Below are 23,738 nucleotides of genomic sequence, written 5' to 3'. Positions count from 1 at the left end.
AGTGTTCACTGGTCTGACCATATTACACAGGTCCTTTGCTAGAATGGATGGCTACTGGTATGCTTCCAGGCCCAATCAGCTGGTTATGACCTTTACAGAACTATGTGTCTTGGAGCCAGGATGCTTCTCCCACATGAACCTTTCGTGCTCCATGGCCCTTTTTCTGGTGAAGATGCAGCTGGTGCAGAGACAAGACGGGGCTCGTGGAATGACTGAGGAACACACACACATTTAAAAAAAACCTGTAAGGCACTCACCCGGCTATGCTGGAAGGATGGTCCTACTCCAATCCCAGAAGGAGAGCCAGGGGAAGGGACAGGAGAGGAGTTTGGAGATGAGTGGAGATTCCCAGTGATTAGAATTCCAATGTCATTGTCCATGTCATCCGGGAATGGAAGGTCGAACATGTCATCTGAAGGAGAGGCAAACAAAGAGAAAGCACCTTAGTTTTGAGGAATGCCTTCAACCACCAGGACTATCCAGAGGGATGACACATTCCCAAACCACCTTCATCTCTTGCTGGATCTGTGCCTGGCTCTTTGAGGCTCACTCAAGAGAAAGGCTTGCTCATCCTACGACACACCTGTTCTGCTTTCTTTCCTTGCCACAATCCCCTGCCTCCAGCAGCTGCAAGAAATGCTTATGACCGTTCCTTTGCTCTAGTGACACAAAAATGGTGATACCTCATGATCCTCTAAAGCAGGGGTCTCCAAACATTTTGGCCAGAGGGCCGCATCAAATATCAGGCAAGGTGCTAAGGGCCGGAAAAAAACTTTAAATATAAAATTTATATAAATAAATTAGAGATGGAACTTAGATGAGTGAATAAATGAATGAATGGGCTCATTCATTCAAACTCTCTGGCCCTTAGAACACCTTCCAGATGCAACCAGTCATGTTCAGCCAAGTGGGCCAGAGGCTTTCAGGGGACAAGAGGCTGGCCGCGGGTCGGACTGAGGCTGGCCGTGGGACACATCTGGCCCCCGGGTCGGGGTTTGGAGACCCACGTTCTAAGGAAAGTTTTTATTTGCAGTCAGTCCATTTTCGAATATAATTTCAGGCAGGAGAGCTTTGCTGCATCTCAAACTATTGTTGGCTCAGTTCTTTGAAAGGCAAGTTTTTATTTCACAACTGCTTGAGATGATGAAAAGTTGCTAACTTAAACACAGGGAACCAAAGAACTTTACATGATGCAATGCAGTTTCCACACTACAGAGACACCATTGAAAACATGAACCGAGAACGCTGTCATACGAGGGCAGAGAGAAACTGTGGTAGTGGAAGCCAACTAAATACCTTTGTATGTTGGAGTGAGCCAAAAATTCTGCAAGTGATTTTTTTGGCATGCTTCAGCCATGTTCTCCTCCTTCCTGATTACATGGCCTCTGCCAATCAAGGATCACGTAGCCAGCTCAAAAACACGCCCATTCAGAGTGATGACGGGAAGCATCGCCCTCACTCTGAATAGGTGAACACCTTTGCCCCTGTTCACTGTCTCCTCAAGAGGCTGTCTAGGGAGTTGGGCATGGCAAGGCCCACAAAAAACCGGCAAGTGCAATTTTCATTTTGGCAAGACAAGCACAGGCTTGGTCCCGAATCTTCTCAGGTTCCCAGAAAATGCTTTCGGTTGTTTTGTAGCAGAGAAGTTAAGGGAACAGCTGCCCAATTTATTACAATAATGCTTCTCGTCCGACACACAAGTTTGTCCCTCCTACAAAGAACAGCAGACGGCAACTGCCAGTAACACAGCCTGCCTTATTAAGAGTTCCTCCCACAAGCTCGATGCACTAACCCAAACAAGCGTGGTCTCCAAGGTACAAATGAGAGGCCTAATAGGCTGCGGAGGCTTTTTAATCATTAAACACAGAGCAGAGCTGAGAAAATTAAATCTAACGCCCTTTTGGACAACGCTTGCCTTTGGACATGGCTCCAATTAGCACGCGAGACCTGAACGGCCAGGTTTAATGTGGGTTAAACATTGGTAAGCATCGTGTTCAGGAGGGATTGGGGGGGCATGAAAGAACAGCAGCACATGTGCGTAAGGGGGAGGCTTCCCCTGTGAGGCCCACTAAATTCCAGAAGCAGATCAAAGCAGACTCGTTCTCTGTTTAAGAGAGAAGAACCCGGGGTAGTACTTTGCAACTCTGCTTCGTAACACAATAGTTAACCCTCTTTGTAGTTGCCCCTCCCATCAAATAGTTGAGCAAGTCACTGGGAAGAGATGTTAAAGAATCAGGTAACTGATTTATACCGTTAACTGTAACTACAGCAGTGATCAATACAGTTTTGATTCCACAGTACAGTACATCCAAAAAACAAAGAGGGTGTGTTTTTCCACATCAGGCACTATCCAGAGACGCTGTCTTTAAGACCTAACTCTACAAGGTGCTGCATGAACACTGATGCTTAGAAAGCCAGTGCGTTGGGGATTTGGCCTTGGACTACTCACCAAGTCAAGCTGACCGGTGCAGTGGCAACCATGGCCAGCCTGACTCAGTGAATTGTCCAAGGCCAAATCTCCACTCAGCCATGCAACTGACCAGGTGTCCCACTCGGGCTAGTCATCGTCTAGACAAACTGAGAGGGCTGTTTGGAAGGATAAACATGGAAATGTACAGGCATGTGCCGCAAAGGCTCAGGGAATATAGCTTCTGTGTTTTCCTTTCCTTTCTGCTGCAGTGCATACTCCAGCTTTTGGAGGTCCCTGGGCCAAAAGGGGTTGGCTGAGCGCAGGTCTGGACCTGGGCATGAGTTTGGCTCCGCACCCGGAAGCGCCCCTACTCTCCTGCTTTTGCACCTTCTTACCACCTCTCTAGAATCTCATTCCTGGCCCTGCCTTAGAGCTTCAGGCTCAGTTTTAAGAGCACTGTGGAGGTCTGTGCCAAGCCTGGAAAAAAACATAAATACTTCTTCAATGTGTTTATTTCAGAAGGTGATCAGCCCTTGCTGCACATAATCACCACAGTTTGTCTAGCTCAAAAGGTGACAATGCTGTCGTGGACCAACTACAGGCAAACACTGTTCACTTTGACATCCTAGCTAAAGACACAAGAGCATGTGGCTAAACAGAAACGGCAGATCACAATATCCAGGGCACGCTGCTCCCATGAATGAGGAATAAAACACACACTTGCAGGGTTTGCCACTGAGTGTTTGGGCAGAAGCCAGACTTACCATTATTGGGGCTGAAGCCATCTTCATTGGGATAGTTTGCAGGAGCAACCTGGATGGTGGCCGAGGTCGGAAACACCAAGATGTGAGTGCAAGAGGCGTCCTGCGGGGTATTCAGCTGGGATGACTGCAAGTTCAGGGCAGTGCCGCGGCCGAACACGGATCCCATGGTGACGGCATCTGTAGAGCGAGGCACAGTAGGATGCTCATGTCACAGACTTGAGAATGCTCCTAGTACTCGATCCTCCCAGAGATGGAAATGTGGCTGATGGGATGGTGGGGCAATTGGGATTCAGAGACACCTTCTCACTGAATTGGGAGGTAGCGCATAGCCATCGTGACTAGTAGCGATTTGCTAGACCTCTGGTCCTCTACAAATTTGTCCAATCCCCTTTTAAAGTCACCCACGCCAGTCCCATCACCACATCTTGTGGCGGCACAGAGATCAGTGAGGCACTGTCCCCATTTGCCCATCGTTTAATGCACAGAAGGATGACTCTTAAGGATGAAAAGGACTCACTGGAGGACTCATTTGGACAAAGCTCTAAAATATCTAGAACCTGCATGGAGTAGAAGGCAAGACCACAAAGATCACTTCCCTCCAGGTCCATGTGTTCGATTTTATGCCTGCATAAGTGGTCCAATTTGTGGATCCTCGCATGGTTTTTTCCCCCAAGCATCAGTTGTGGAGATAAAGGTGCACATGTATTGGACTCTATCAAAACACTGGGTTCAGCATCTAGAATCCAGCAGGAAGGCACTGAGAATAGGGCATATGGGAGGCAGTGCTGCTCTTTTGCTACACCTAAACAGTAGCCTTGTCTCAACTCAACCCAAAGCAGGTTTTGCGGGAGAACAGACCATTCCTTATTCTTTAAGGAATTCATTAAGGAATAAGGAATGACACGACTTTCACATTTTCCAATTTCAAAGAACGGAATGAGGGCAATTTTCCCTCCCACTTTCCCCCATACTACATTTTCTCATGGTGCGTGACATACGGTATAGTACTTCAGTAGATGCCAACAGAAATATTTTAAGTAAAGGGAAAACAAGCAAACGAAGCACAATGTCAGTCAGCAATGGAGCTTACCTGGCATCACCACAAACGATCCCTGGGGCTCCATGGCAACTAAACAGGCACTGAGAATGGAGGGAGAGTCTGCGGAGGAGATGCCGCACATTCGACACACCTCTTTCAACCTCTTGCTGATTGTTTGCAGCGAACACTCCCCAAGCAGGATGCTCCAGTCTGGAAAAAGGGAGAGTAGAAAAGAGCATGGGATTGGCCTGGGGTGGGGCAAGATCTCTTCTCACCTAAGAGTCCAAGTGCAGCAGAACTGAACTCATCATTGGTAGGAAAAACAAAACAGCCTGGGAAGAAATGGGCCAGGAGGAGGAGTTTAAATGTGGTCCACTTCAGTACCTCCGGTCCTCTGTGCCTGCTGCTTAAACTCATCCACCTGCTCTATTTTTCTCTTACCTACCTTATTCCTCCTTGCAAAGCCTAAAACCAATCTCACTCCCCTCAGCCAATTCAGAATCTCTCTGCTGAAATGCAATTCTCCCACCTGACTATAACACATTTTCCCTTAAGCCTCTCCTCATCACCCCTGCTCCGTAGGCTCATCTGTCTTCTGCCTTCCTATCTCCCATTCCCTCCATTTAACCCTTTGGCCAGTCACCACACTAATACCGCGTGCAAGTTTGGCATCCAAGCCCTACATAGAGGCATATCTGAGGGACAGGTGAGGTGGCGAGCAGTGGCACCGCCCCCAACAAACCACACTGTCTAGTCACAGCAGTCCTGGGAGCCATTCTATATACTTGCTTGCTCTCAGATTCTTTTTCCAGCTATACAAACACTCAGTGGCCACTTAGGATGCTTGCAAGTGGTCGCTTCCCTGTGCAAGCAACACGCATGCTCCCCCATTCAAGCCTGTCAAAAGTTACTTGCTGAGTCACAACCCACTTCAGGACAGTGAATTCTGGGTCCAACACTACGCGACAGAACACTTCAGCCCACCTCTTGGCTCAGAAATGACTGAAACAGGTGAAGATGCCTAGATTTCTGCCCCTTCGCTCACGGTGTGCCCAAAGCTTACCCCAACCGCCCAGAAAGGCAATGTCTGCTGTCCTAATTATTAAGATGCCAATGTGGTATTTTGCTGACCTGGCAGCAACAAAACAGCTTTCACTGGATTAGCGAATTTCTAAACCAAGGGCCTGACATGATGGATTCCAAGGCAAGGCAAGCTCCCCAAATTCAAAACAGACAAGATCACAGAGCTGTGCAAGAGAATCAAGAGGCAGACAGGTCTGAACTCAGCCAGTCGCAGCAACGGTATCCTGGTGCCACAGATTCCTGCCTAACCAAACCAAGATGGTCAGGGGCCAAGGCAGCCAACACTGTTCCCAAGAAATGCCTCGTGAGTAGAGGGGCAGACAAATCCAGATGCAAGTTGAAGGAGATACGGAGGAAACTCTATTCTCAATCTGTTCCTGATTTTCACCCCACTCCAGCAAGCCGGTACTGAAACCAAATGAACTGCTGTCCCCCTGTCGCCACTTTAGGACTGGTCTCTATTTTACATTTACTAATAGAAAATGCACAATTGCGTGTTGCTTTTCGTAGAAGAAAAAGAGCAGGCATCACTTTCTGGATTTTATTTTATTTTTTTGCCTTAAAACTACTGCATTTGAGATTGCTTTTAAGTCCACAAAGACATGTACTTCACCCTTGGCACTACAGGGCAGCTGTAACATACTGCTTAAGTTATGTCGTTACTCTTCAATTCAAGAAACTAAGGTCACATTCGATTCTAAGAGTCCCACTGGATCAGGCCAAAGGCCCATCTAGTTCAGCTTCCTGTATCTCACAGTGCGCCCCCCCAGATGCCTCCAGAGCACACAAGACAAGAGTCCTGTAACCTGTTGCCACCCTCTTGCACCTGGCATTCTGAGGTAGTCTACTTCTGAAACCAGGAGTTACCTCCTCCCCCCGATGGAAGAGCGGTGGGCAAACCAAGACCTCAAGAAGGACCCTCGGTGATGAACTACCTCATTTGAAATGCTGAAAGTTGGAACATACTAGAGACCAAAACCAAGTGCATGCGTAAGGCACAAAATGAGGAGTCACTGCTTTTATACTGTACAAGGACCTGATGCAGAAGATGGTTAAACAAATGGCTAAGCAAACAAAAATCAGTCTCTTCTACTTCTTTGCCTTATGCTGCACTCATACCTATGTCCGTTCAGAAGTCAGTCCCAATGAGTTCAACTGAATTTATTCTCAGGTCAGCGTGAACAGGATTTGCAGGTCCAGCTGAAATCACTTCATTCCACTTTGTAAAGGGTCTGGGGGCTTTGCCACCTTTTAGGGGTTCCAGTTCTTTTAGGATGGGATCGCTTTTTCATTTGTTACACTACCTCAGAGCACAGCAAATAAAGGCCCTGTTTTGATGGAAAAATGGATTGGAAACTGTCTGATCTTAAGGGATTCTAACAGCTAAGGGACTTGACTTCAGGTCAAAAATAACTACTCATTTCTTATGGTTACATCCATTCTGCATGATACTCGGTGAATTGAGATCCACTTAGAAAAAAAGACAGACACACACTACTGCAATGTCAGTAGTGTCCTCTTGATGGAGCCAGTGCCCTAGGATGCTTTAGTCAAAAGCTGTTGTCGTGGGTTTCATAGGTTCTTGTAGCTCTCAAGAAACTTGGTGGTTATTGACACCTGGTGGCTTAAAAACCAGCCCCTGGGCTGCTTCTTGCCCCTTATACAGGAAGTCATGTCCCAAAGATCTAAAAATGGGCCAGATCTCAACATCAGGAAACAGACATGATCTTGTGAAGAGAAGGTGGAGTTTCCAAGTGCAATTGGGAAATAAGCAATTCTGATTCAGGACTACTGTGAACCTTTTGTTTCCATCTGGCTAAGGCCTGAAGCAATGTATTAAGAAAAGTTTCTGACTCAGGAGCCCTGCAGCCACAGAGGCTGTCTAAGGGAAGCTGAGTCTCTCCTCCTTTTGGAAGACTTTCAGAAAAGGCTGGCCCGACAGCCTGCAGGGATGCTTCCAAGAGAATGGACTCGCTGCTCAATCTTTTCCTTTGGGCACCAGAGCACTGTTCAAAAACAAACAATGCCCCAATGCCTGATGCAGATTGGGCAAAATGAGACACCTCGGACCTTGCAAGTTGGGAACAGGAAGATTTAGTTTCACTGCTGCTTTGCCGATACCATGAAGGAAGAACAGTATGATTTCTGGTACTGGAAGCCCACAAATACCTAAGAATGCAGAGGATCAAGAGGACTGTCACCAAGGCATGTCAAAGAAACACGATCACCACTCTCCACTCTGCCCCCTGAGTCAGTACCTATAGACATGCTTGGCAGACCATGAAAGGAAAGGAGCAAGCTGGGTTTGACAACGTGGTCAAGGCCATGAAGCGGTGTGTACCTTTCAGCTCCCCGTGCCCGAGTCTCCCAAGGCGTCCAATTACAACTCTCCAGGGCAGTGAGGTCATCTGGACAATCCCAATGCACCATTCCCAAAGCTTCTGCAAGCCAATTTTACGGGCGGATACTTTGCACCTCCTGGATCTATGGAGAAGAGAGAGAGAGAGTGAGCAAAGGACACTCTGGTTATTCAGTTACTGCACTACAAAAGCCCCATCCCCGGAGATTCAGATGCTCAGTTACCTTTTTCCAATGGCACCTGACCAAGAAGACAGTTTGCATTACAGAATGACTTGTGATCCAGCACATCTCAGTCATTAACTCACTAGTTAGCCCCACAGAAGCCATTGACCTAACCATCCCACCCGCAATGGGTTGCTAATATTGAACTCTCTTATCTGGCTATTGTTACTGCAATAAATATTTTAAATAGTCCAAAGTGCTCTTTCAATGTCATATATTTGTTATAACCATTACAGCCACAGCGGGAAACTGCTGTATCAAGCTACTTTTAAGAAGTTAACATTTTGGTTCAGGATATTTTTTCTTTTAAACTGAAGAACCAACAACGCTTATCATTATTGCTTTAACAATGACAGTGTGAAAGGCCATACATAATGTCGAAACAATCACTCCAATGGCCATATTGTGCTGAGTTCAACACAATGAACTAGGCACCTCTCTATAGTCAGATGCATTACCTGGCAATTTCAATGCTATTGTTCTGCCTCTACAGCGGCCACCAGGGTGGCAGGTGACAAATATAGATACCAAATAATTAAAACATTTTAAAATGCAAAACTACATGTGTTAAAAAAAAAATGAAGCTCAGAAAGCATTGGAGATCCATAAAAACATGACAAAAGCTGGAGACCAGATGAAAGGAGTGGGTTTTCACGAGATGTTTTAAGAAAGGCTAGTGACTGAGACACTTGGGCCTCCTGATGAAGAGAGTGTGAAAGCTACGTTGTTGCTTCCAAAGAGCCCCTTTCCTTTGTTCCCATCAACTGAACTTCACCGAGAAGCAGGATTTATGGCAAAGCTTCCAACAAAGAACACAGCGTGAGGACAGAAACATGTGTCAGACAGCAGGTCTTCAAGAGAAAGTTGCATCATATTGATACTTAATCATACTTAAACATAATCTGGCCCTGTGCTGTCTATTCTGGCTGGCAGTAGCTATCTTGGGTCTTAGGCAGAGAAACATCTCCCTGAGCTGCCAGAGACCCAACTTACGCCAAGCACGCGTTCCACCAATGAGCTACAAAGACACCTTGTCTTCTACCCTACCTGTTTGGTAAATCAATGTTGACAATGCAGGTCTCCAACAACTCGCCGTGCAGGTCGGTGCAAGAGGCCAGGAGCCAGCGCTGGTCGTGCGACAAACAGTACCCGACAAACAGCACATTGTACTTCTGACTGGCCTCTCCAAAAGTCTCCCCCAGCTCCGTCTGCTTGTCCTTGATGGGCGCCAGGATGAATGGTGGGGAGTACAGCTGTATAGGGCTGGGCCGCTGTAAACACAGAGCATCCCATGCAGATATAAAAATATATACAAGACCAATTAGCGCTAGGTGCAGAAAGTTAAGCGGTGATCTTTAGGGCAGAGCTGTTAAAAAAAACCATAAGAGCAGCCCTGATGGATCAGGGCGAAGGCCTTTCTAGTCCAACATTTCCCACAGCAGCTATCAGGGGACTCCAAGAGGTCCACAAGCAGGAGACGGAGGCAGACCCCTCTCCTACCATTGCTTTCCTGCAACTGCTATTCAGAGACACCTGGAGGTCGCACGGCTAGCAGCTGTCAACAAAGCAAGCCATTTGCAGGAAGCGAGCTTTAGGTGCCGGTATTAGCTTGCTTTGTATGCCACCATACTACAATCATGACAGCAGGTCTACTGCAGCATGCAAACATTATGCACTTCAGCACCAAGACAGAGCTGCTGCTGAAGCAGAGGTCACCAGATGCTCAGGGTTTGAATGCATCTGCCCTTCATCTAACACACAAGATCATGAGAAGCAACAACTCCGTTTTCTAACACACTAATCAGACTTCACCTGGATCCCAGGTGAATACTGCATCCCAGTTTTGGGTACCGTGTTTTAAGTTTGACTCTAACATTCTCTACGATATCCAGTGAGATCCTATATTTTCTCCTAAATTTATATTCAGAGTTATTCCTTGCCTTCCCATCAATATAATCCCCAGGAAGGCTTATAACATAATACAAAACAAGCAGCCAAAGAGCTTGTTGGCTGATGGCAGATGTCAGAGGAAGCTTCCCCTTCTGGTCTGCAGTCCTGGGCAACCGGAGATTCAAGCTTCTTATGAGGTGCAGCCCACAAAAGTTAGCGCTGAGATAAATTCATTCATCTTTAAAAGGTGCGATAAGACCCTTGGTGGGTTTTGCTGCAACAGACTAACACAGCTACTCCGCTGAAGAAGGATTCTGAGTGGCAGCTAAAACTAATAACCTAATATGAAGAGGATACCAGTTGAAGATCATGCAGTATTAGCCTGGTGTAGCAAACACGGGTCTTGTTGCACCTTAAAGAATACAGTCCACAAAGTGTATGGTGACATAAACAAGTTACCGTTTAAAATTCGAGTTGCAAGCCCCTTTTGTCAGTGGTTCCCAATCTTACCTGGGTCATGACACCCCTGTGGTCTCTTCTTCCGTACTCAGCTGAGTGCCACCATGTTGGATCTCGTGGAATCTCACAAGACCCCCCAAGGTAGCATTGCCCAAATCTTGCAAGATTTTGCAAGATCCAAGATGGTGGCACCCGAGAGAACAAGTAGGAGTGGCTTCCGGGGACATCCCATGGCACCCCTGTGAGTGTGCCGCAATGTCCTAAGGCAGGGGTGCCCAAACCCCAGCCCTGGGGCCACTTGCAGCCCTCGAGGACTCCCAATGTGGCCCTCAAGGAACCCCCAGTCTGCAACGAACCTCTGGCCCTCTGGAGATTTGTTGGAGCCTGCGCTGGCCCGACACAACTGATCTCAGCATGAAGGCAGCTGTTTGACCTCTCGCGTGAGCTGTGGAATGAGGGCTCCCTCCATTGCTTGCTGTTTCACATCTGTGGTGCAGCAGTGGCAGTGAAGGAAAGAGTGGCCTTGCTTTGTGCCAGGCTTTTTATAGGCCTTGAGCTATTGCAAGACCTTCATTCATTCATTCATATAATTAATTCTTTTTTTCCTGGCCCCCATCACAGTGTCAGAGGGATGATGTGGCCCTCCTGCCAAAAACTTTGGACTCCTCTGTCCTAAGGCGTTGCAACGCATGCTTTGGGAAACCCTGCCCTTGTGATTCTTGATGAGGATTGCATGAGCTGGGCAGACTTATCCCAGAACAGGCAGTTCTTTGTGCACTCCCAAAGGGATCAGCAAAGTCCCCCCCCCCCACTGGATGCACACCCACCAACCTCAGCTTTTGAAGGACCACTTTCTTTTTTGAAAGATCATGGGCTATGTTAGCTGCTAAAGCAGAGGTTTTGCTCAGGCAAAGTTTACTGCTAGTTGTTCTGGGTGGAATTTCTACTGACTTAAAGCCAGCAAGGAGGGGATGAACTAAATGGAGTCATCTGTGTGTGTGCCCCATCTGAGATAATAGCTTTAAGGCTTTAGCAGCACTTGGAAAGGTAGGTAACTATCCTTCACAGTCAATATTTCTACCTTCCCAATGATCTTGGCAAATCCGACTATGAAGTTAACATGTTTCACAAAAGGAAACAGGTTTGGTGGCCCCAGACACTCCTCGGTTTGGGTTTCTCAAGATCAGATTTGAAGCATGTGTTGCACAGGGCCACTTGCTTCTGTCTGCTCGTCACGGTAACTTGAGACCAAGGCAGCGACTCAGTACTTAAACCCATCTGTTTTTCCTGGGGGATGGATTGGGGTGTGTGTGAAATTCTACCGTTAACACACTTGCCTCTGGGTTCTTGAGAGTCATCTCGATGCTGGCGGCCGGCCCAAAACCAGTGAGAGACTTGATGTGAATCTGAGTGGGCAGCGGTCGCCTGCACTGGCAGTAGACAGAAAATGCCAGAGACTTCAAGTGCTGAATATAAAAGACCTGTTCGTCCTTCATGGTCTGCAGCATGTATTGGCAAGGCACAATCTAGACAGAGAAACAGAGCAGCCAGGATTAGAAAGTCAGTGAGTTCAACAGCACCCTCTCACACGTTACGTAGTTAAGGTGTGCCCATACATTTCCCGTCTGAACTGTGGCCAGCCAGCCTGGATTACACCAGGCTGATCTATCTAGGCCAGAACAATGACTGGCAATGGCACCCCAGGTTTCAAGCCAGGGATATCTGGGATATCCCCTACCTACAGATATCAGGGCTGAACATGGGATCTTCCAGATGTACAGGTGATTTTGGACCACTGAACTTGGACTCCTCACAAGCATGCACACCTTGCTTTTACTGATTCCCAGTGGGGCAGAGACTTTCCAGGGTTTGGACAGTCCTACACAGAGATGCCTGGAACTACTGCATGCAAAGAAGATGCTTCACCAAGAGCTACAGGACCCTCTCCTTATGTAATATCAAAGCCTCGAGAGAATAAACCAGTAGTTCCCAAACATTTTCGAATGGCGGCTCCCTTCACCTGCTGAGCCATTGGCTGTGGTTCCCCATTAGATCTACAATCCTATGTTGTATAGGGTGGTGGGTCTTTCGCGAGGATTCCGTGGCTGCACTGATTGGCTTTCATGGCTCCCCAGGGAGCCATGGCTCACAGTTTGGGAACCACTGGAATAAACCCTGAACTGAAGGTGTGCCACAGTAAGAGACCTCTTGGATATGGTTGGTCCTCCACAAATTCAGCACCATGTGGCTCAAAGACACTGCCAATGTTTTCTGGGGGCTTCTGCACATTCCCTTGACATGGAGATGACAGACATTGCTCTCTGTAACAGTTGCACTCACAAAGTAAATAGGAAGAGCTCAAGATCACATGATAAGAAGAATAATTCTGCAAGACTACTGTGTGAGCGGTTCCATAAAAGCGCTGCTATCAACATAAATTTAACTTCCACTGCAAGGCCACAATAAGCTTGAAAAGGTGCATTGTTCCCAAGGTATTTGTACAAACTCTGCTTCCAGGAAGATTCAAGAAGAGAATGTGTTGTGCTTGAAACACGCTGTTACTTTCATTTCAAGAGCTGCCATGACTTTGTTGTTACAAAAAGAGATCATAATAAAGGATGCCAAGCAGAAATTAAGGGAATTTTTTTATCTGAATTTAAACAAGGGAACAGAAATGAGAACAGTTTGGGTGGCTAGTAAAGCCTTTATGAGAAGATACTTTATTTAGAAAAGTATAGAATGGAAAAAAGAGACAAAGGAAGTTTCAGAAAATTGAAGAGGAAATTAAAAAGAAAGAATATGAGCTAATAGAAGTTCCAGGAGATAAAAAAAAATAGTACAGCAAATAAAAGCTTTACAGCATCAACTATCTTTGATGACGGTGAATCAAATGGAAATTAAATTAAAGTTTGTTAAACAAAGATATTTTGAGCATGCCAACAAACCAGGAAAATGGTTGGCTTACAAACTGAGGAAGGAGAGAGAAAAGAGTAATTTTAAAATTGCAGGAGGCAGGAAAAATTTATACTGATCAGGTGGATATAAAAAAATAATTACAAATTATTATGCTAATTTATACAAAGGTCAGAAAATAGATCAAGTAAAAGTAAAGAGCTACTTGGATGAACAAAATTTACCAAAAATGTCTGAAGAACAAAGGAAAATGAATAACTCCATGTGAAGTTGTAGAGGCAATAAAGAAGATTAATACAGATAAAGCTTCAGGTCAAGATGGCCTAACAGGTAGATTTTATAAATGTTTAGAAGAACCATTGCTTAACACGATGAATGATATTTTGCAGACTGGGAAAATGCCAGATTCATGGAAAGCAGCAAATATAACTTTGATTCCTAAAGAAGGACAGGATTTGATGGACATAAAAAATTACAGACCTATTTCCTTGTTGAATAAAGATTGTAAAATATTTACAGCAATTTTAGCAACTAGAAAAGATGATATTACAAAATCTTATACATGAAGATCAATGTGGTTTTTTACCAAAAAGATACGAGTGATAATATCAGAATAGTATTGGATTTGTTGGAGTACTATGATAAAAGAATAGAGAAACAATTAGCATTGATTTTTTTAGACTTTGAGAAGGCATTTGACAATTTGAGCTGGACTTTCTTGATTACTGTCTTAGAGAAGATGAATTTTGGAGGGAATTTTATTCAATGAATAAAGTCAATCTACACATCACAAACTATGCAGGTAGTGGTAAATGGAGAACTATCAACAGTGTTTGAGATCCAAAGGGGAACATGACAAGGATGTCCCCTTGCCCTAGAAGTGTTGTGTAGAGATATCAGACAAGATGAAAGACTACAAGGCGCAAAGATTAAAAATGAATGCTTCAAATTAAGAGCATTTGCAGATGATATGGTTTTGATCTTAGAAAAACCTTTAAAAGACATCGAGTTTGTTGTTGGCAACCTTCAGTCTCGAAAGACTATGGTATCGCACTCTGAATGGTGGATCTGGAACAGCATCTAGTGTGGCTGAAAAGGCCAATTCAGGAGTGACAATCCCTTCCACACTGGGAGCAAGTGCAGTCTGTCCCTGGTCTGTCTCCCTGGCTTTGGGCCTTCCTTCTTTGCCTCTTTGCCTCAGTCAAGACATCGAGTAGTTGATGGTTAAGTTGAAGAAGTCTGAATCATTAGCAGGATTAAAGATAAATAAACAGAAAACTAAAATTTTATCTAAAAATATGAATATACAAGACCAATCGAAGTTGATGAATAAGACCAAGTTCAAAGTGGAAAAAAAGATTAAGTATTTAGGTATTATTTTGACAAACATGAACTGTATGTTATTTCAAAATAATAATGTTAAATTTTGGTGTGAAATCAAAAAAGATTTCGCAAGATGGGAAAGGTTGAAATTATCTTTTTTGGGAAGGATATCAAAATTACCGAAAATGCTTTTTTCTTTTCCAGAATATACCAATATTACTCTCTGATAAACCTTATAAAGAGTGGCAGAAAGATGTGACAGGTTTTATATGGCAAGGGAAAAAACCGAGAGTGAAATTTAAGATTTTGCAAGATGCAAAAGAAAGTTTAGGACTGCCAGACCTGAAGACTTATTATGCATCATGTTGTTTTCTGTGGCTTAAAGAATGGATATTGCTGCGAAATAAAAAATGGTTGAAAGAAGGATATGATTTAAGTTTTGGTTGGCACGGATATCTTTGGTATGATAAGTTGAAAGTGAATATGGAATTTAAGAATCATTATGTTAGACATGCACTGTGGAAGATATGGAATCATTATAAGAAAAGGTTTTATAACAAAATTCCACTCTCAACCTCACCACAAGAAGCACATTTTGGTTTGGGAATAGCACAAAGAGACAAATGATTATTGTATAAGAATATATTGAATTTTAACCAAGGTCAATGTATGTTGAAGTCTAGAGAAGAATTGATTGCAGAGGGTTTTGACTGCCAATGGTTTACGTATCTACAATTATTAGAAAGATTTAAAACTGATAAAAAATTATATTACTTTGAAGAGGGAGAGTCAATATTGGAGAAACAACTAAGATCAGATGAGCAAATAATATCTAAAATATATAAATTGCTTTTGAAATTTGAAACAGAACATGAACAGGTCAAAGAATGCATGATCCAGTGGGCGAAAAATGTGGGCCATGAACTCTCAATGGACAGATGGGAGAAACTATGGATAAAACAGATAAAATTTACTCTGAATGTTAACATTAAGGAAAACATATATAAGATGATTTATAAATGGTATGTGACAACAAGTAAACTAGCCAAAATGTATGAAAGTATGTCCAATAGTTGTTGGAAATGTAAGAAACAAGAGGGAACCTTTTACCACATGTGGTGGACGTGTTCAAAAGTAAAAAAAATATTGGTTACAAATTCATGCACAGATACAGTTGATCTTAAGAACAAATATACAGTTGAAACCAGAAGTATTTTTATTAGGTATGGCAGATGAATACGTGGAAAGAAAAAAATGAAATTTTTGTATATGATAAGCGCTGCCAGAATACTCTGTGCTCAATATTGGAAGACTATAAACATACCCTCGATAGAAGAATGGTGGACAAAACTTAGCAACTTTGCAGAGATGGACAAACTCACAACTTTACTTAAGGAGAACTCAACAAAAAACTTCTTGGAAACCAATTACTGACTTTTTGAAACAGAGAGAAAATAATAATTTAATGTATTATGGATTTGAAGATTGGTTTTAAAGGATTAAATAATAATATAGACTAACATTTGTTAATGTTTAGACTTCATGTATCTAAAATATAAGTAGTAGGAATTTTTTGGCTTCGCTCTTGCTACACCATTAGAGTATTGTTTATGTATATGTTTATGTATTTTATGTTTATTATAGTTTATTAAAAAATAAGAGCTGCCATGGCTTCCAGTGGCAAGAAGCCATGTGCTTGGAAAAACCAAACTGCAGGCGCACGGATGCAAACCCGGCACATTAAGAGCCAGCAAGACTGGTGCTTGACACAACGTCCCTGTCGACACAGATTCCCCCCCCCCAGGTAACTGAAGCCACTGTGTGACTCCCTTCCACCCCCCAATTTCATGCCCTTCTGCAACTCTGGTGGAAGCACTTACCTGGAGAATGAAAGAACTCCTCATGTTCTCCGGCAAATTACTCAGCATCTCGGTGTAGCATCGCATCAAACTCAGGAGCCAAAAGTTGGCAGAAGCAGATTCCTCGTCTGCCGTATAAGTAAAAGGATCCACCATATAGATGACGACAGCAGGTGGGTAGGCATGGCTATCCGCCGACTCGGGCTCTGTGGGAATTCCTATCCTCTCCCTCTCAGTGGAACTGGAACAGAAAAGGGCACGTTGTGTGCAAGTTTACTAGGAGGTGACAGATGTGGACATTAAACCCATTTCTGCTCAGCCCACAGGTGTAAACATTTGATTTATATTGCATAAATGCAACGTTCGGCAGATATGACTTAAGCCAAGAAGGCTGGAGTAAGTGATGAAAAAGCATCCCAAGAAAGAGTATGGTCTTGCTCAAAGGGGATTTCTCAAGGCATAGCAATAAAGAATTCTGATAATTATACAATTATAAAGCTGTGCTTAATCTTGTTATTTTGGTCTATCCTAAAGCCTAGAGGTGGACCGCAACGTAAACATAAAGACAACAGACCATCATCCAACAAAGACCTTAGCATATTTAAGCTCACTGAAATCAGTGGGTTCAAGCAAGTGTAATTAACTAATTCTGAATTCACACAGTGGATTGCGACCAGTGTTTTTGGCTCTGCACTTTGGCTCGGTTGGGTTTGCTCAGCAATGTGTGTTGAAGGTACAGACATGTTGGGGCCGGCAATCTGAAATGTTGACAAGACCTGTTCTAAGATATAAGAGTACATGGGTGCTGAAAGAAAATCAAGAAAATGACCAGGCAGATAGGAAATACCAATAGACCCTTTGGCTATCATAGTTTGTTACACAAAATTGCTTGTCCTACCAGAGAAACTGAAGACAATAACACATCCTTCGATAGCAACTAGGACAGCTGGTAACCATGGAGGTGGGAAAGGGTGAATCCTTCAACCACGTCAGAATTGTTATTCCACCTCCAGGCCATAGTATTCAGAAAATTAACCCACTAGATAAGGGCAAGGGAAGGTCAACAGGTAGTGGATCAACTTACATAAAGAATGAAGTTCTTCCATTTTGAAATAATCAAATACAGCGTAAGATACATCCATTGACAGCACTGCTTCTCAACCAGTGGTACTCGTACCACTGGTGGTACTTGAGATGGTGTCCAGTGGTCCTTGCAAAAGCCCCAGATCCCTGCCACCTGGCAGTGAAACCAACAATGCAACAAACAGGTAGGAGGCTGGCTCAATGGGCAGAACTCCAGCATGCATTTTTCATGCACTTGAAAAACTACTCCCGTCTGCCCAGAACCTCTTACCAGTGTTTGCTGCACGGCGTCTGGCCTCCAAATCTGGAAGTAACTAGTGATGACATCATTACCAGTTACTTCCGCTGGTACTTCCATTGGACCGTGCAAAGTGGAACGGCGGGGGACAAAGTTGAGAAGCACTGATCTACAGTATTAAAGTCTATTAAACTTCTGTAAAAAGTACAGAAGTATCTGTTTTCTCCTGTTTGTACTTTTCTTAATTGGTTGAGGAGGAGTTAACACATGTTAAATGTATGAAGTTATGGATATCGTAATTTGGGTTACAATTTGGTTGTATGTGGATTTTTTAAAAACTATGTAAATGTTAATGAACACACAAACACATTACCCCAATATTCTGGAAGGAAAATCTCCTGTACACCTGTACCGTACACAGTTGCCGGACCTACCTTTCCTGTCCCTCTTGCTGCTGTTGAGATGAGTTATGCCCCGACTCTGTGTCTCCTCCTGAGACTGTGCTTCCTTGGGGTCTCTCTGTGGAACTGTCCCCTGGGATCGGGTTCTGGCCTTGAGGCAAGCCACTGCTGAACCCTGAAGAGGAGGTAGTGCTTGTCTGGTTAATACTGGGGGCGGTGGAGGCTGCGGCTGATAGCTGGGGCACGGTGGATCCAGAGGCCGAGCTGCTGCCTGTCGGGAGGTTTGTAGTTCCACCATTGGGGGTGGAAGTGAAGGAACTGCCAGCTGGGGGAGCTCCGGGCGCGGCAATGCAGGTGGGGTTGGGGGGTGCAGAGGCTGCATTTCCAGACAGAGATTGTTCCTGGCTTGCTGGCGGGGATGGTGATGTCTGATGCTTGGGTGGCACCAGCAGGCTACTATCGAGCTGCAAAGTGGCTAAATAAGGTGCTGGAAAAGAAAAGAAAAAAACACAATGGAGTAAGACGAGATCACAGCCAAGGATCACAACTGCCTGAAGAAAAAGTCTTTGGGGGGATGGGACAGGACACAACATACAGCCTAATCTTTCAAAATAGCAGCAGGTAGACAATTGGGGCCGTGACAAATACTTCACTGAGACTCTTGTGCATTTTGCAGAGCTGCTGCAGCGATACAGGAATGTGTATGTGAATACACACAGAAGCCAATTTTGTATTGCTGGTTTGAGCTGCCGGGGGGTGGGGGGGGGGGAGAGAAGCTGTGCATCTGTAATGCGACACTTAATTTTGCAAGAGAACTCCTGGAACTAGGTCACAGTTGGTGCTATTTGAGGATTCCGTTCCAGTGGGCTGTTCTTGCCTCTGCATAGAGAACTCCAGACCTGCCGGTGGCTGCTCTGGAGTGAAACAAAAGAACAGGACTGCCTGGCCTCACAGCCCCTGGAACCCCTTGCCACTTTGCAGCACACAGTCAGTCCACCAGCCAAAAGCAAGTGGGCAGAACCCACTACCTTGAAGCCTGACTCTGAATTATTTGAAGCATTTATTCCCACCCCCCCAAATTGTTGTGCACTTTTTTATTGATGCATCATGTTCTTCTTGATTTGGGGGGTTTGACACTGTAAGCGGCTTTGAGTATCACAGAATCACAGTATACAAATTACATGAGATTCACAAGAGGGAAAAGTGAATATTATTGCACAGATTGGCAGGTGAGGGGTTACCTAATACATTAAGAATGCTCTAGTTTGGGGCCGACAACATATGACCTCACCAGTTCTGTCCAGGATCTCCATATAATTCTATAGAGACTCCATGTGTTCAGTTCCCTGCCTCAAATGACTTCAGATTGCTCTACGTAAAACCATGTACTCTCAAATCTACACATTTTGCACTCTCTCCTCCAGCATTTAACATCTCAACTAAGCTGGTGCATGAAGGAAAACTAAAACAGACCATATATCCAACCACACATGAAAATATTCTTACTATAGTGCTTGACTCAGGATAATGTCATATCTTCTCCTAGGGCACAATCAATCAAAAACATTGGTCTGAAACTACTTGCATATGAAACAGAAAAATTCTGATGTCAGGTCTAACATGACAATTAGTTAAGTGCCCCAGAATTCAAAGGGCCACATGGCAGAGAAGTCAGCAATACGACCACAGAATCAAAATAAAACAAGCAAACAAAAAATCAAGAACGTAAATTGTTCAATACACACCCCAGACTAGTGCATAAACAGACTAGTTTAGACTAAACATCGTAACCATTTGTCCAGGTACAAGCCTGGCTGCGGAGACAGATAATGTCATACTACAGGCACATCCTTTTTCATCTGTTGCATAAAGCATGGGCAGCAAATGCAAGGCTGGTTGAAACGATGGGGGGAGTTTGCAGAGATGAAGCTGCACCAGGCATTTATGGGAAATCCCTTCAACTTTCTTAACCTATGCTTAGATTGCTTTAAAAAAGGGAACAGATAAATCCAGTTGTTTAACCCATTCCTGCCCAGCCCACAAGTGTACACATATGATCGCTGTTGTGTATATGCAGCGCTGGGCAGAAATAGCTTAAAAAGTTAATAGCCCTTAAAGATATCTAGAACTTCCATGAGAAAGGGCAGTACAGGTGGAACCTCTTCACCCACTGAGGTTCTGTTCCTGGACCCTCTGCTGGTCACATCTGGGAAGTCTGGCAGGGAGGGCAATCCAAGGGTCCAGCATTCATGGTGGGGCAAATCCACAGATGCCGAATTCACGGATGGAGGCCCCACCTATATAACTCAGAGAAATGAGGTGCTGTGGATGAAGGGAGATTGAAGCTTAGACACCCTACTGGTAAGTTTTCCAGAAAAATGTAGCAGGATGCTGGACAGGCAGACCTTAGAACCTATCCATTAGGGCTGTTGTTTTGTTCCTAAACCACACGGATGTCCTCAACAAACTTACTATAAGCCTATTATGTAAACATATTCACTTAGAAGAGACAAGCCCATAGGAAGCCTGCAAGGTGTACTCTGCATTCAAACAAAGAAGACGTGTTGGGTAGAAAAACCACCCACCGAAAGCCACTTCTGCCCTGGCCTGTCTCTGCTTACCTAGATGGTGACGACAGACTTGCGCGTACAGTTTGAGCCTGGAATGATTGTCACAGTCTTCACTGCCCCAGGGTGGATTAAACCAGTCGCTCACAAGCTCATCTGCCAGCTTCTGGGCCACCGTTTTGCCCACTCGCATGATTCCATCGTGCAGCACTTTGCAGATTGGTTTATGTTGGCCAAGCCGACACATCTGGGGGAGGGGGGTGAGCACAAGGAGGGAAAGTTGAATTGCAGCAGCAAAATATACACCCACAGATCAGTTATGCCCAGGCATGCCCCGAAGTCCCAACATGCACCCAGAATCAAATTGGATTTTTCATTAGCTACAAAAGCAGAAAATCCAGTTTTCGCTTTGTTTACAATTAAGCAAACACCATAAAGGACACGTTGCCTCTCAGAATCTATGGGCACAAAGGGAAACCATTTCTGTGGGACTTAAGAGCAGCCAGAGTGCCAGCTGCCATTACTTTCAGTGGGAGTCGGGCTGTCCAAACCCTCTCTGGTTTGCACGCTAAAGGATCAAGCAAATTACTAAGGAACTTCGCTTCCCCACCCCACCACTGCCCCCGGCAACGGATCTGCAAAGGGAAATACTGGCCCAGTTCCTATTACACACTTCATCTCTTTCCTTACACATTACTGCATCCTAGTGGATAGTGAAAATATTACTTCGGTCATGGGCTATACAAACAGGTAAATTCCTCTGAGAACAAGGTGGGGGTGTAAATGGAAAGGCACCCCCAGTGAGGAACGTGGCTGGCATGAATAATAAAGTTGAAAAAGTATTTTGCCGGTGATCCATATCAGCAGGTTTTTCCAAGACATTTTCTATAGCCGTGTCATGACAGTGCAATTCCCCTTCTTCCCCTGAATGGTCCCATCAGATGACTTTCCCCTTACTGGTTTTTAAGCAGGTGACAAAGACAGACTTATTTTGCCAGGCACTGGGTGGCTGATTTTAGTTTATTTTTTAAGTGCTACGTGTTCTGTTTTTTAAATTTTTTTTTTACTTGTTTCAAATGATGGTTTCATTTCTTGTTCAATTTACTCGTTTGCCACCACTGGAAGTCTTTATACCTGAACAGTGGGCTTTAAAAAAAACAAAACACCATGCATCTTTTAATAAAGACTATTTCAGGTACGTGGTTACCAACAGCAACCTTCTCTGCTATGAGAATTTGCTGCTTTAATCATCCGTTCCATGCCTCTTCTCGTGCCAGGTTAGCTCGCTAATAACAGGTTTGGGCAATGCAGACTTGGATGTATAGAAAACAAAACACGCACGCAACCAAGGCAAGTGCTTGGTATAACTCCTTAAAAATATGGGGGAAAAGATCATGAACTACCAACCTCGTATACGGCGCTCAAGTCCCTGAAGAAAGTTTTGGCTCCATCAAGCAAGGCCTCATTTTCAGGACACAACACGATGTAGGCAACGTCCCGGTGGCCCCCGTACGGGTCCAGCAGCAGCCTCTCCCAAAACGGCAAGGAGAACGGAGAGATTGTCAGGAAGTCCTTGTCGTAGCCAACCAAAAGAGTAGGGATCGGGAGAGGCTCCGGGGACTCCTCCGAACCTGAACCGAGAAGAAGAGGGAATTAGAGAACTCCAACTATGAAGTGACTGTCAGATGCTTGGGGCTACTTAGTTTGGAAAGAGCCTGTCGTTTTGGGCAGGGTAAAAAATGGTTATTGAGGTTTAGAAGTTGTCCCTGGAAATGCTTCCAAGACCAGATGTTCACCTCCCACTGACACAGCCCTAATTGTGTCACTGTGAAAACTGAATTCTTCCTTTGGGCGGGGCGAACAATGTTCACCATGATAGCTGCATGGAATGCCATTATATAAGCATCACCAGCACCTATATCCCATAATGGCACACTGACTCCCGAAACCCACCTGAGGAATACAACATATCATATCCTTCCTTGATCTGGAGACTGTGCACCATGGGAAGGGGCACAGCTAATCCGACATAGAAATGTAGTACTGTACCGTAGGTACCCCGTCCTGCCATCTTATGGAACTGTTGCCAGGTGAGGGGTCCTTGGACGTGCTGGATGTTTTCCCAGGTCCTGCCTGTCCGTTTTTTCTGGATGGCATCCTGCAGGAAGGGCTGGAGAGACAGAAGCATGCGCACCGCATCCTGGGAAGACAGCATGCTGATGTCCAGCACTGCAAACAGAGAGGAAACTGGAGTCAGGGAGGGAGAGGGAGGGGCAGACGTCAAGATCTCCTTTTACCCAACAGCTCCTTTCAACTTTGCTCTACACCAGAGGGGTCCAAATTTTTTGGCAGGAGGGCCAAATCATCTCTCTGACACTAAGTTGGGGGTCAGGAAAAAAAAAGAATTAATTTACATTTCAAATTAGAATTGAAATTTAAATAAATGAATATATTAGAGATGGAACTTACATGAATGAATGAAGGTCTTGCAAAATTGTTGGAAAGATTTTCAGTTTCTGTTACTGACACAATGCCAAACAGTCACAAACCCTTTTAAAAGGGTTTGGAGGCTTTATTTCTACATAGTAAGTGAATTACACAAGCCAACTGATTCAGTTTGGATACAAATGTTCACTCTTCGTTTCCCATCCTGTTTCTCAAAGAACCACACCCAGAAAATTACATTAAATAATGTGAGATAAAAAAAACAAGTTACCTATGTGACACTGTATGTCATTTCCACCTCCTTACTGGGCATATTATGACAGGTTTGGTGCATGGTCCCACCTCTAATTAGGAGGTCATTCTGACCTGCATCTCAAAATATTCCTGGCCCACAACTTTAGTTATACAAGATCCTGGAATTTTCCCTTTGGGAAAGTTATGATCTACATGTTCTGCCAATCATGATCTCTTTGGGTCACTTTGACATATTGACACTCCTAACCTGTTTCTGAGGGGAACAACAGTCATTCTCTTGGCTCCAATTTCAGTTATTTTTCTTAAACTAGAGAAGATAAGTTAACCCTCTAAAATCTCTATCACAATAGCTCATGGTCTATAAAAGGCCTTGCACAAAGCAAGGCTGGCCTTTCCTTTGCTGCCAGTGCTGCATCACAGATGTGA

General features: G+C 44.5%; 1 protein-coding gene across 1 annotated transcript in view; it reads right to left on the bottom strand.

The window, feature by feature from the left end:
- LOC136634524 (mediator of RNA polymerase II transcription subunit 13-like) overlaps window positions 1–23,738 on the bottom strand; it is a 194,620-nt gene that overhangs the window by 5,702 nt on the left and 165,180 nt on the right. The window contains exons 18-28 of the mRNA XM_066610068.1: window positions 22,662–22,841; window positions 22,020–22,243; window positions 20,667–20,859; window positions 18,079–18,532; window positions 16,345–16,564; window positions 11,566–11,754; window positions 8,927–9,150; window positions 7,638–7,780; window positions 4,265–4,423; window positions 3,175–3,351; window positions 258–412 (exon numbers count right to left, since the gene is read on the bottom strand). Of these exons, the coding sequence (XP_066466165.1) occupies window positions 258–412; window positions 3,175–3,351; window positions 4,265–4,423; window positions 7,638–7,780; window positions 8,927–9,150; window positions 11,566–11,754; window positions 16,345–16,564; window positions 18,079–18,532; window positions 20,667–20,859; window positions 22,020–22,243; window positions 22,662–22,841 (2,318 nt within the window). The remainder of the gene's footprint in view (window positions 1–257; window positions 413–3,174; window positions 3,352–4,264; window positions 4,424–7,637; window positions 7,781–8,926; window positions 9,151–11,565; window positions 11,755–16,344; window positions 16,565–18,078; window positions 18,533–20,666; window positions 20,860–22,019; window positions 22,244–22,661; window positions 22,842–23,738) is intronic.

Source organism: Tiliqua scincoides, chromosome 14 (genome assembly GCF_035046505.1).
Source record: "Tiliqua scincoides isolate rTilSci1 chromosome 14, rTilSci1.hap2, whole genome shotgun sequence".
NCBI classification, from domain to species: Eukaryota; Metazoa; Chordata; class Lepidosauria; order Squamata; family Scincidae; genus Tiliqua; species Tiliqua scincoides.
This window is presented reverse-complemented; position numbering and strand designations above follow the sequence as displayed.